General features: G+C 32.7%; 1 protein-coding gene and 1 pseudogene across 1 annotated transcript; both read right to left on the bottom strand.

Moving 5' to 3' along the window:
• Positions 1-281: 281 nt before the first annotated feature.
• On the bottom strand, positions 282-2,213 carry LOC127081480 (uncharacterized). Its single transcript, XM_051021734.1, has 4 exons — positions 2,136-2,213; positions 1,967-2,048; positions 1,408-1,818; positions 282-1,288 (listed from the first exon to the last, which is right to left on the bottom strand). Exons 1-4 carry the CDS (start codon positions 2,211-2,213, stop codon positions 282-284), a joined length of 1,578 nt encoding a protein of 525 aa, XP_050877691.1.
• Positions 2,214-10,198: 7,985 nt separating this feature from the next.
• LOC127081478 (WAT1-related protein At3g28050-like) lies at positions 10,199-14,171 on the bottom strand (annotated as a pseudogene).
• Positions 14,172-14,612: the final 441 nt, after the last annotated feature.

The following is a 14,612-nucleotide window of genomic DNA, read 5'->3' as shown; positions in this document are numbered from 1 at the left end:
TGGTTTTGTTGTAAGATTAGTGCACAGACTAGCCATGGCTCTCTGCAGAATTCATGGTTTATGAAAAACAAGAAAAAAATGTGACAGACTAGCCATTGTGTTTTATAGACAATACACACCAATAATGTTAAACTGATACATTAGAATTGATCATCACAGTAAGTGCATATGTTTGTTACAAAAGGATTACAAAATACATGTCTTCAAAGATCAGTTGGCATTACAAAAGAGTTTTCCAAAAGGATTACAAAATACATAGCAGAAACATAATAATCAGTCCCTCATTTTGAAGTGGGTATGTCTTCATTTTCTGGTAGGGTAATTGGTTTGTCACTAGATATTCCTTCACCTGTTATGGGTCTTTTAAACCAACTCAACTTGATCCTCTCACTTTGCCTTCTTTTGATGATAGGTTTTTTTTCAACCCTTTTTCTGGATTGTTTTGTGATTGAGGCAGTCACACTAGATCCTGTTTCTCTTATCCTAATCTTCTTAGGTCTACCAGGACCATTTTTATATGCAGGTGGTAGAGGTGGTTCCATCTCAACTTCTGGCCACATATCTTGACCATTGATTGGACTTACTGAAAATCCATAACATAGTGCAAACTTTTCTCTTGTGTAACAAGCATAAACAAATTCATCAGGGTTTTGCTTTCTATAACTCAGAGCAGCTACAGCATGCCTACATGGAATTCCTACTAATTCCCAAAAATTACAACTACATAACCTTTTAGCAATGTCAACAATAAATTCATGTGTGTTGTAACTATGTGTAACCTGAAAAGTCTCAGCAATTGACCATGTTGGCAACCAATGACCACTCCTGAACACCTCATTATCTAACCTTCTCCTAGGTATTGGCATCACCTTATGTGGCCAATTTTCTAGTTTACTTGCAGAGGTGGATAACCTATTCATCAGATATTTTCTTATCCACTCACACATTGTGAGTATAGGTTTGTCCCTAGCAGCTAGAATGGTAGCATTAAAAGACTCTGAGATATTATTCATCAATGTATCACATTTAGGGTAAAAAGAAAAGGCATGCTTACACCAGCTTTTGGTAGGAACAGCCATCAACCAAGTCCAAGCATTGGGATCTGCATTCTTCAATTCATTCATCTTTTGGACCCATGCCTGATAGTATGTGGCTTTAGCAGCTCCCATCATTAAATCTCTAATAAGGGCTCCTCCACCAAACCTTTTCTTGAAATTAGCATACAAGTGCCTAAGACATAATCTATGCTCAATAGTATCAGACAATTCTTCAAATACAGCCACAAGTCCTTGATACAAAATAGAATTTTTTTCAACATTTAGAGAATAGAATAATTTGCAACAGAAAGATAGAGTTAAATACATACCTTCTGTTGATCAGAGATAAATACATATCTTCTATCCTGACCAATGTCCTCCATTAGTAGTTGTATAAACCATCTCCAACTCTCCTTTGTTTCATTTTCAACCACACCAAATGCCAAAGGGAAGTATTGATCATTAGCATCCCTGCCTACAGCAATAAGTAACTGTCCACCATACTTGGTCTTTAAGTGACATCCATCAACCCCCACAAATGGTCTGCATCCATGAATAAAGCCTTTCTTACAGCCATCAAAACAGAAATAAAATGACCCAAACCTTGGTTGTATGGATGGACTAGGTCTTTCTACATTTATCTTCACAGTGTTGCCATGGTTTACCCTTCTTAGTTCTTCTGCATACCTCCATATGGAAGCATACTGATTGTCAGCATCACCTTCAATTATCTTCTTGGCAATTAGCTTAGCCCTCCATGCTTTTGCAATCATCATCTTTCCTAATCAGAAAAAAACCATCTTGAATTTCTAAAACTTTTGTCCATACCCTAACACAATCAGCCTTATACCCTAACCTACTCAACAACTTCTCAATGTTATCCATGTTCCAATTTGAAACATGTATCCCATTAACTGTCGTATCCGTACCCCCTCTGTATATAATTTCTTCTTCAAAAACCCTGTAAAATTCACCCCCATGGTGGAGTGTAACACTAAAGTGTTGTGAATCCTGTCAATATATTATACCCACATGTCAAAGATTGTTGATTTCAAAATTTTACCCTACGACATTGATGAACTTCAAATTTTTACTAACCTCGGACTTTGGACACTTCACTGAGCTCGTCTTCACTAAGCTGGATCGCTTCTTCGTATTCGCTGAGGTTGTCTTCATCTTCGTCTTCACTGCGGTCGTCTTTCTCGTTTGCTTCGTTCCCTGCATTCTTCTTCTTCGTCTTCGTCTTCCCCTGGAAATTTCGTCTTCGTCTTCCCTGCTATGTTCAGAACCCTAATTTTCTAAGGGGGTATTTGAAATTAAAAAGTGTAAAATGACACATAATCACTTTAACAAAATTAAAAATATGCCAGGTGTAGGACCTCTTATTAGATTCCATGCCACCTGGATATTAGGGGGTTCTATGAAGGAATCTACATAACATAAGGGGGGGTTTACAAAAAATATTTTTACAGGGGGGTAATCCTAAACTCGCTAACATTACAGGGGGGAAAAGTGTATTTAACCCTTTTTTTTATTTTTTTTATAAATAAAAAAAATATTTTTATTTTTAATTTTTTTTATAACATAAATATATAATTTGTAGTTAATCAATTTTATTATTGTTTTAGCCACAAAAATATAGGTTATTAACCATGCATTTTTCTTATAATTCATTAATCAAATTTATTAATTCATTAATCAATAAATAGCATAATATTAACCAAGTTCTGACATTAAAATATAAAATATAATTATACTCTATTATATTTCATATTTTAAAGTCAGAACTTGTTTAATGTTATGAAATTTACTGGTTAAGAAAGTAGAAAATTTGATTAATGAATTATAAATAAAACATATGATTAATAATCTATATTTTTGTGACTAAGACAATAATAATACTGTTTAATTATAAATTTTATATTTATACTATAAAAATAATTTTAAAAATAAAAATATTTCTTTTTATAAAATAAAATAAAAATTACTATATACCATATAAATACCGTAAATAGTATTAGAGGTAAGTATTTGGTGTATATATTGATGTAAGAATAATTGTAAGTTTATATATGACTATGGATTTGTAAATTTAAAATATGATTTATCTTTAGCTAGACAAAAATCTGATGTTATTCTCTTGTGTATGTTGATGATATTATGATTATATGCAACTGTGAATTTTAAACCAATGATTGCATAACAAAGCTTGCAAATTCATTTTTGATCAAATATTTTGGTTCATTGCATTACTTTCTTGTTGTTAAATTCATACAAACAACTACGAGTTTATTCCTCTCCCAACATAAATACATTCTTGAGTTGTTTGAAATAACAAACTTGACTGATGCCAAATCATCCTCACTCGATTATCAACAACCATTTAATTAACAAAAGATGATGGTTCGTCAAGTGTTGACGCTACATTTTATCGCAACAATATAGGCAACCTTAAAACTTGTCCATGACATGACCTAACATTGTTTTCTCTTTTAAGAAACTTGCTCAATTCATGCAAAGATCCACCACTACTTATTTGGTCGCTTTTAAATGGAGTTTTCATTATCTCAAAGGTACAATATTTCATGGCTTCCTACTTCAAAAACCAACATATTCTTCCATCATTTCATACAGTGATGATTATTGGATTGAGGATAAAGATGATCACACATCTACATCACATCACCTAGTTTACTATGGCCCCCACCATATCTCATGGAAATCACCCAAACAAAGAGCAGCAGTAGGATCATCCATTAAAGTTGAGTATTGAATCTTAGCCATACTGCGGTTGAATTGTCATGGATCACATAAGCTCTCACTGAATTAGGTGATCTTTTTCGCCCAAACCTTATATTCTTTATGATAATATACAAGTCCTACACATCTTATGAATGATCATGTGTACCACACTTGAATGAAACATATGGTTGTTGATATTCGGTTTGTTCCTGATTTGGTTCAACAAGAAAAAGTAAAAATTCATCGTGTTAGCATAGTTGACCAACTAAGTGACTTCCTCACCAAACCTCTATCTAAAGTCTTCCATTAACTTCTAAAAAAAAAAGATCGAGTTATCGACGGTACTCCAATCTTGCAGAGGTGTCTTAGACAAGTGACGTAAATACTGTTGGAGGAGAATATGGGATTCAAATGACTTAGAATGAGGGTTGAACGGATCATTCCTCTTAAAAACAATTTATCATTAGAGTTTTAAAAAGAGAGATGTGCATCAACCATTAGAGTTTTAAAAAAAAAGATGTGCATAAACCATTATTTATCATTAGAGTTTGAAAAAAAGAGATGTGCATACCATTAGAGTTTTAAAAAAAGAGATGTGCATTTAACACATACATATATATATATATATATATATATATATATATATATATATATATATATATATATATATATATATATATATATATATATATATATATATATATATATATATATATATATATATATATATATATATATATATATATATATATATATATATATATATATATATATATATATATATATATATATATATATATATATAGAGAGAGAGAGAGAGAGAGAGAGAGAGAGAGAGAGAGAGAGAGAGAGAGAGAGAGAGAGAGAGAGAGAGAGAGAGAGAGAGAGAGAGAGAGAGAGAGAGAGAGAGAGAGAGAGAGAGAGAGAGAGAGAGAGAGAGAAGAGAGAGAGAGAGAGAGAGAGAGAGAGAGAGAGAGAGAGAGAGAGAGAGAGAGAGAGAGAGAGAGAGAGAGAGAGAGAGAGAGAGAGAGAGAGAGAGAGCGCATTTAACACACACACATACACACACAGAGAGAGAGAGAGAGGTTAGTCTAGTCTTCATTGGCAAGCCATTGAAAATTCTTAGGTTCTTCCATAATTTTTAAAATAAATATACAATTTTTTGTTACAAAAGATAATCAAATGACATTTTAACACTTCAAAGTCAATTAATACTTAAGCCAACAAATGTTTAAATATGAATTCCCTTCTATAGAAGAAAACTCTAAACCGTTGAAATCACAAGTTCTTCGTTTGATCTTGACTCAAGAATATTTCTATACATAAATTTCTGCTTCAAGCTTTCGTTCTGAAGCGATATTTCCTCGATCCTATTGGTTCCTTTCCTGATCCCTTGATGTGCCTAAAGATATTGAAAACTCCCAACTTCATTCCAGAGCTACCTTATTTTGATACTATTGACGTCTTTAATGCAGGACAAAATAACCTCTTATTTGGTAGAATAAATTCTCAAAAAAACCATAATCATAACATTGAAACTTCAATCTAATACATACACAAAAAATTCACAAAAAACATTAGATTCTCTAATGCTTCTTGTATCTACCATGCACACTTAATCTTTAGAGTTGAGCATCGCAACAATGTGATTTCTTGGTTCAAGGTTAAAGGTGATTGGGTATCTTGAAGAAAATCACACAATGCATAAAAAGGTCTAACTCAATCAAAAATCAACTCTCTATCCATTAAAATAAACTATCATCAATCTCCCTAATATTTCTTTTTCTTTTTCAAAAATTTTACTAGCAAAAGGGCATATTTGTAATTAACAATTGCTAAAAAAGTTGAAACTACCTCATTTTGCCACTTCATTCATTTTTCTTTTTTATTTTTAACTTTCTCACTCTTCCTTTTCTTCTCTTAATTCAAATTTCAAATTTCATTCACATTATTTTTCTCACACTTTCTCACTTTCATTTTAATTTTTTCTGAATCCATTTTATTTTTCCTATTTTATGTATTTTAGTATAAATAACAAAAATTTAAACTTTTTTTTTTTAATTTAATGAAGAAGAAAACAAAAAAAAATATTGAATTTTTAACACCCAAAATTTATCTATAATAAAGACATAGTTATTTTATAATTATTATATATTAAATATTCATATTTATATGATTATTGTTTGTTTTACAATTAAGTAACTCAATTGAAATTGATATGTTCTATCTAAATATATTTTATACGATATCAAATTGAATATCACTCAATAACAATGCACACAACTAACTTTCCATTTCACAAGTCACTATTAAGACAATATTTAACTTTATTTTAGAAACAAAATTTTCATTTTTAAATGTGATTTTTTTTCTTTCTCCATCTCACGTGTCTCTTTCTTTATATGATTATTTAATACAATTGAGCTTATATGATCATTGTTCATTTTACAATTAAGTAACACATTATAAATTGACATGTGTATCTAAAAATATTTTATATTGTATCAAAATGAATATTACTCAATAATGGTAGACACCACTAACTTTCCATTTCACGGGTCACTATTAGAATAATATATATTTTATTTTAACGAGTAATTGTCTTTAATTGAAAGATGAATTTTTTATTTTCAAATATAAAAATTTTCTTTCTTTCTCCAAATTCTTTTTTTTCATTTCAAATTTACAAATGTGTCTAAATATATTTTATATCATATTAAATAAATTTGCCTGTAAGGATGCACAAGTATCTTGCTAGTTTTTATATATGTTCGACTTGAGAGAAGGTATGAAAGAAAGAACACTAGTGACTTTTTAGATTTGTGAAAAGTATGTTTGAGATTATTTTCAAAATTCACAAATTGTGCGTCTTCTACATCTTGGTCATGTATATGTTTCTATAAAATGACAAGAATGATTTATATAGGTGCTAGAGGTTAGACATAAAACTGGTGAGAAAATGATCAAATGATTCATGTCTGATCACACAGTTATGATTTGAACTAGAGGAAATAATGATTTGAATCAAGGTGATAAAATCTGTAAATAACTTATTGATCAGAGTCATGATTTGAATTTGAATCATGTGATTCGAATTAAGAAATTTCATGATCCGAGTCACACAATATAATGTGATCATGATTCAAGTCATGTCTGACAATGATTCGGGCTAATGTGTCTTCTTACTAGAATCAGACACTTCCTTGATTCGAATCACGAATACAGAGCCAAAATTTAAGTTTCACATTGAATTATTAAATGAGTCGGCCATATGTTATATTTGAATCAAACATAAAAAAAAAACTCCTTGTTTCAAGATTTATGACTTGTGATTCAAGGGACACATATATAATTGACTTTGACCATTTACTAAAAAAGAAAACAATTGCAATGATTTGAATATAAGTGGGGGAGAGGGATAACTCAAGATACATTTCTACGATAAAACGACAAAATCAAATAACGAATAAAATGATTCAATTAAATACATTAAAATAATAGATACACCGCCTTATGCATGAGCTTTTGCATGATTTGACTTCGCGAATAATTTGTTCAATTGTGCTTTTGACATATATTGACTTTATAATTTGTCTCAAACCTCCTTCGATGTCGTCAGGTTTAGGATATGATACACCATCTTATCTAAAACACATAGGTGAATCAATCTCGCGTCCTTCTCCTTCATCTCTGTCCAATCGTTATCCTCCACGTCGTTCGGTTTCGTCTCACAAATCATTTTTTGTAAACTTTTCCGAGCCAACTAATCATTAACCCTCATTTGCATAATCTAAAATTACTTGTCCTTTCGAACCTTATTACTTCGAATTTCGCACAAGAGTTAATCATCATCTGATACAAACTCTTAGAACAACAACCAGTATAGAAGATTAAAGATAAACGAAAGTAAAAAAAACAATGAAAACAATTGATCTTTGTTAACGTAATTGGCCAATGATGTCTACCTCTGCAACTATGGAGCAACTATAATTTTATTTATTTTGTTTAATAAATTAGGGTTAAAGTGTTACAAACAATATATAATATTATGGTTTAATTTACAATAATACTCTTGAAGTCCTCACACCCTTCAACTATCTACTCATAATAATATTCACAAATATAAGTCATACTCAACAATACCCATAAATAATCTCCACAATATTAGTCATACTCAACAATATCCATAATAATCTCCAAAATATAAATTATATTTAACAATATTTATAATAATCTCTATAATATAAACAATTGGAGTGCCTCTGAACAGTAGAAAGCTCACCATCAACAATTGTCAAGGGCTGCTAGATAGAATGACTGTTAGAATTAACCATTGGTGTAGCCGTCTTTTGTCGTATGCAGGTAAATTACAGTTGGTGAGAAGTGTGATGTTTGCTATAACCAATTATTGGATGCAAATTTTTCTTCTACCCAAAAAGATCATTAGGCTCATTGAAAGCATGTGTAGAAGATTCATTTGGGCTGGAAATGACGAGAAGAGTAAAAGAGCGCCGGTGGCCTGGGACCATGTTTGTGATTCGATTGCAAATGGTGGAAGGAACATCATAGCCTTAGGGGAGTGGAATAAAGCCACCATTGGCAAGCTTCTCTGGAATTTGAGCGAGAAGAAGGATAAAATGTGGGTTAAATGGATGCATATTTACTACTTGAAGAATGGAGTGATTGAGGAATACCAGCCCAACAACAACAGTTCATGGTTGATGAAGTCCATGTGTAAACATAAAGCTGAAATGATGTCTAATGATATTTGGGTTGAATTCCAGGCTAATAATATGTATAGCACTCGAAGAATGTATCGGCATCTGCGTGGGGACAAGCCAAGAGTTGATTGGAGGAGGTTAATGTACATAAACATGGCTAGACCAAGGGCTGTTTTTACTCTTTGGCTGGTCTGTCAGGACAGATTGCAAACCAAAGACAGATTGATGAAACACGGGACTTATACTGATGGGAATTGTCTGTTTTGTGATGTGCAGGAAAATAGATGCCATTTATTCTTTGAGTGTGCAATCACAAAGAAGATTTGGAAGGAGATTCTTAATAGGCTTGGGCTTGGTTATATCCATATTGATTGGAATGAGCATACTGCTTGGCAACAAGCCAAAGGGAAGGGCAACAAAATGCGTATTTTCAAAGTTGCGCTGGCTGAAACGGTATACCACATTTGGTGGGTGAGAAACAGGATTTGTTTCCAACAGGGGAGGAAGGAAGAGCTTCAAAGCCAACATATTCATGACATACTTATGGATAGATTTAGAATGAATAGAAAATTGACAGCGTATTATAATAGCCTTTAGTGGTCGTTGTTTGTATCCGTGTCGGTTGGGGTCTGGATCTGAGGATCGACGTGTATTTCTTTGTTTTTGGCAATAAAGATTATTATTATTCCAAAAAAAAAAAACAATTAGAGACATTTATAATTAAAATAAATGATTTTTTTTTTGAAATTTATATCTTTTTTTTAATGGTCTTTATTAATGGTCTCTGTATTATTTGAGAAGGCTGCCATTAAGTAAGAAGAAAGTATTGACAATTGTTTTCTAATATCCGGAACTGGATAGTTGATAAAGTATGATTATAAGTAATAATTATCCATTAATTCCCAACAGGTATAATGGCATGATTCCTAGTTACCAGTTGCTTAAGCCGGACAAATTTAAATGGACGTTCAGAAAATAATGGGCTACTTACTAACTAGTTCTGTAATTTTAGGTACAAACTAAGAAGATCTGCTCCACAAGACCTGTTCCACAAGACCTGTCATTCACTTGAATGTTTTTTTGTTTTCTCTTGATAATAGGATAGTGTAAGTCAAGTACTGTCCTTGTTTATTGCATTACCTCACATAGGGCTGGACAACGGGCCGGATTGGGCGGGTTCGGATCTAAAATCAACACCCAGTCCAACCCGCGGATGCATTACTGTGGCCCATTTCCGCCCAATTTTAACATTGATTTAGTCGGGTTGGGTCCAGATGGATTGCGGGTTAAAACGGACGGATTCCTCGGGTTATTAGACTAAAAATATTTAAAGATCCAATTAAAATTTCTAACTTTTTCATAAAACTTCTGTACAGTTTTTACATTATAAAAATTTCAAATTCAATAATGGATTAAACATTCAACTTGAACAACACAATTTATGTCAAAATTATTTTTAATTATACCCACCTGCTGAATATTAAATACTATACAACTTATAAATATTAAATTATACAATAACTAATAATATTAATTGGCTAATACAAATCAAAAGCAAAAAAAAAAAATTAATGGGACCAATGGAGACTCTTTTTCTTCAATCTAATATTAAATTCTACAATAACTAATATTAAATTATACAATAACTAATAATATTAATTTACAATTGAATTACTCATCAATATAGAATCAATGGAGACTCTTTTTCTTCAATCTAAAAAAATACATATAAATATAAGTTAAACAAAAAGAACAAGCTAAAGAACTTGTTTGCAGTAAAGAGCAGTTTCAAATGCAATGCTCAATCCTTTAGTCCTATTTGCAGTACAACTTACAGAGGAAACAATGGAGATGAGTGAGAGATTTAGTCCTATTTTCCAAGCACTTGCATTTGAAACTGATAACAAAGCTACACATGTTGATATTATGGTTGCACTAATGGAGTATAACAAGACTAAACTTAGTTCATTTGGGAACTCCTTCAAGATATGTACCTGCTAATTGAATGTAGCAATTTAGAACTAAATTTTTGAAGCTATTATTAAATAATATCTCTCATTTTGCATAATACTAATTCTATCTACCTATAAAATGTACCATAGAGAAACTAGAAAATAGTCCACTGACTTGAGAAATTCATTTGATTGATGAAGTGATGAGGAATTCAAGATGGATTTTCCTTTGTAGAAAGTCAAGACAAAAGCACCTGCTATTGATATTATGCTTCCCATTACCTTAGCATTGCTACTTCTACTCTTTATAGCTAACTTTTCCATCCTTAATAAGAGAAAAAAAATAGATTAAGATGTTTCTACCGTGGTTATTGTAAATCACTGCCTAATTCCAATATAATGATCAAACCTGAAAGTGACAGCTAGCATGAAAGTGAAAGCAGGTACCAGATTACCAATTGCTGAAGCAAGTGTTGGAGAACTATAATTAATACTAATATACCCCAAAATCTGAGATCCACATCTGCATAACAGCACCATACAATTCCAAAAGAACACAAAATCATCAGATTTAAAAGGCCTTAATACTATACAATCACAGTTGTTAAGTTAAGTATAAGGCAATTTTGTCATTACTCTATTGCCCCAAGAAGCAAACTTTTGCATATTATGGAGAAACTCAGTGGAACAGGAACCACTCTTGATCTGCAAAAAGACATGAAAACAAAACATGAACCTGTCATATTAAAAAGACAATAGTTGTATAACACATAGGCAATCCATGCACTAAACCTGTCATATTAATTAGCAATCATATGGTCATTCATTTATATTCAATCAAGCTATAAATAATACATTAAATCATTCAAAAATATTATAGTGAATACACCATAATATAATATGATGAACATACCATGTAATATCAACATACCACCATGAAAGGAGAATTTCATTGCAAATTATATCTATACAACAACAACATAAAAATAAACAAGTATGTCTAGATTTTAGAACCGATCATGAAAATTGATAACAGATTTTGGAAGAAAATATCATAGTAAATAATTATATTGCTGGTTTAAAACAAACTTATTCCAAGATATATTTTCTTATTTGTAACTCCTTGCCTATGATTTAGTCCTTGCTCCATCTGTTTAAACCAAAACAACAATTAAGGTCAACAACTGAAAACAACAAAGGCTAAATAAATAAAAGCTCAAAACAAAAACATTTAACCATAGCTCGTACCTTTGCTTGTAACATGAAGATGGATCTGTCGGTAACATGAAATAAAATCCAAAAATAAGAAAATAATTAGAAGGATGCAAACAAAACTTACAAGAACGGATAAATAGAGAAACTCTAATTTAGAAAACTCCAAAACAATAAGAATACACTATTCTTCGAAACAACAAGAAAGAAAAAGTAAATCTTGAACAAGATGAGTGAATGAGAATCGTGTCTCTTTAGGATTATTCGTAGAGACTGGTTGTGAGTAATAAAACAATTTGAATATGGTGGTGGTGGGTAGTTTTGAAGGTTGGTGGTGGTGTGGGTTGAGGGGATGGATGAAGGTGAAGGTGTGTATCCGGCGGCCGACGACTTGTTAGGGATTTGGATGGTAATGAAAATGAAAGAAGGGGAATGCACAACAACTACTAAAAACCTAATATGAAATTCGTTTTGTTATTATTAGTGGGCGGGTTAGGGTTCCTGCGGTTCACATTTCTTAACCCAGACCCGCCCATGCCAAACCAAACCAACCCAAGTTTTTGGCCCGATAAACCGCCGGCCCAATTAAACCCGCCCAAAATCTTTATTTTTTTCGGTTTATTGCGGTTTGGGCTGGGTCACGGTTTTTTGTCCAGCCCTCACATGTGGTGTAGGCCATAATTTTGTACCGTAAAATATTAATGTCATCCTTACAATTGAATGGTGGTGTAACACCTCAAAATTTGCCCTCCTCTCTTGGGACTAGCTTAACATATTGCATATCATTTTAGGTCATTAGGCATTGCATATTGCATATCATGTGGTTACATTGTGCAAATCATCCTCACAAGTCTTGATCAGGAGATAGGAGGTCATGTGCAAGCTAGGGTTTCATTGGGCTGGTCATTGATCATCTGAGGATGTGGAGGTCCAAATTAGGGTTTTGTGATTCTCAAGGAGATTGGTCCTTATCTTGTTTGAAATGATTCATCATCATCATCATGGATTGATTTCATCAAGTGTTGGAGCATATTCCTTGAGATTAGGGTTTTGACCACTGGTCAACCCTAATCAGTTGTATTGGGCCAATCAGGGCATGGCTAGAAGATGGGGTCTATGATGGAGAGGGGGATCATTTCATGGTTATATGGAGCTTATTGAGGCTAGGGTTCGTCCTGGAGCCATTTCATCAGAGGATTGGAGCTCAGATTGATCTAGGCATTGCCAAATTCATCTATCAGTTGGGAAAGTCAACTGTGGTCAACTGTACATGATTTAATGGATTTGGAGGTGAAAATGAGTTGGATACACTTAATTCATGTTGGAACAAGTGTTATTTGACATTGCAAAGCTTAAAAATGAAGAAAATCAAGTCAGGACAAAAACTGCCAAAAATAGAAAGTGACTTGTAACGGAAGTTTCCCAAAATGGAAAGTTTTTGACCTCAAAATTACATGTCCAAGGAAGCTTCAAATGAAAATTTGTTCAACATGAAAGTTGTAGATCTTGTTCTCACCTTTTCAAAAAGTCCAAGAACTTGAAAATCCCATGCATGGTTGGCGAGTTATGGTCATTCAATTTCAAAAATGACCCATAATCAGAAGGGCATAACTTCCACATGGAGTGTCCAAATTGAGTGATCTTTTTATGCACAAACTCCATTTGACATGTACTTTCATGGTGCATAATTGGATTTCTTTAAAAATGGTCAATGCAAAAAGTCAAATTTCAAGTGCACAGTTAAAAATCCAGGGGCAAAATGGTCCAACTTGAGAAATAATGGGAATTTTTGAATGGGGATTTTTGCAACACATCAGAAATGACATTTGGAAATTGTTGGAATGCTCATAACATGCCAAGGCCTTGTGGTTTGAGAATGCACTTTTGGAATGGACTTAAAAATGAACAAAGTGCCATCACATAGTGAATTTCCAAAATATGCATCCAATCAACATGAAACAAGTGGCAACAGCTCATGACAGATGTTTAGGGCATGTGTGAGCTGTCAATGAGCTGGCATTGGCTGGCATGTGCAATTACCATTTTGCCTTTGCTTAAGAATAATGCAATTTTGCTAATTACATGGCATGGTGCTAATTCATGATTAAGGAGCTCGATTAAGTTGAGGTACTTAAGCTTAATCATAACAAACTCTAACAGAATTTCACAATTCCCCAAAAATCACAAACAAATTCTCCAAATTCTCCAAATTCTCAAAAACCTCATAGAACTTCAATTGATCAAAACTCTCTCAATTCTTGATCAATTTGTGAAATTCTTCTTGCTGCAACTTCCACTCATCATCATCTGCAACTGTTTTTGGAAATCAAGATCAAAGGAGCACCAAATCGTGACTGTCCTATATGATGCATCAATGGTGAATTGAGGAATTCGTGCAATAGGAGCCATTTCAATTGAACCTGGACCTTTCATTCACCTCACCTATCATCATTCTTGATCTGTTTTGGTGATCCAAGCGCAAACTCATCCAATTTCAACACTGCCATTTCCAGGTACTTGAAAATCGAATCTCACCATTGCTTTAATGCTTGTATGCGTTTTGTAGCTTGTTGAATGTAGAGTTCGATGATGCTTTTGGTTTGTAAAATGGATTAGTGTAGAGAAAGTTATGATGAATTTTAGTTATGTTGCCAAACCCTAGTTCGTTCGATTCGTGAAATTTAGGAACATTTAGACAAAATCATGATGATATTCGTATTCCACGTGATGAGACCTTTTCAATGACTATTCGTTTGTGGATTTTGGTGGAGGTTTGTTGTTCTTCGTGTTCATGATGAATCTGGAAATTTCTGGGAAAGAGGCGATGAATTCTGGGCGCAATAGAGTGTTTGATCTGTTTTTTCGTTTGAATTTTTAAACTCGCTGTTTACCGCGCCAGGATGGTGTTATTTACAAGTTTGCCACTGAAACTTAATTAAATTAAAACA

Source organism: Lathyrus oleraceus, chromosome 5, assembly GCF_024323335.1.
Source record: "Lathyrus oleraceus cultivar Zhongwan6 chromosome 5, CAAS_Psat_ZW6_1.0, whole genome shotgun sequence".
NCBI classification, from domain to species: Eukaryota; Viridiplantae; Streptophyta; class Magnoliopsida; order Fabales; family Fabaceae; genus Lathyrus; species Lathyrus oleraceus.
The sequence above is the reverse complement of the archived record's forward strand: the minus strand, read 5'-3'. Positions and strand labels throughout refer to the sequence as shown.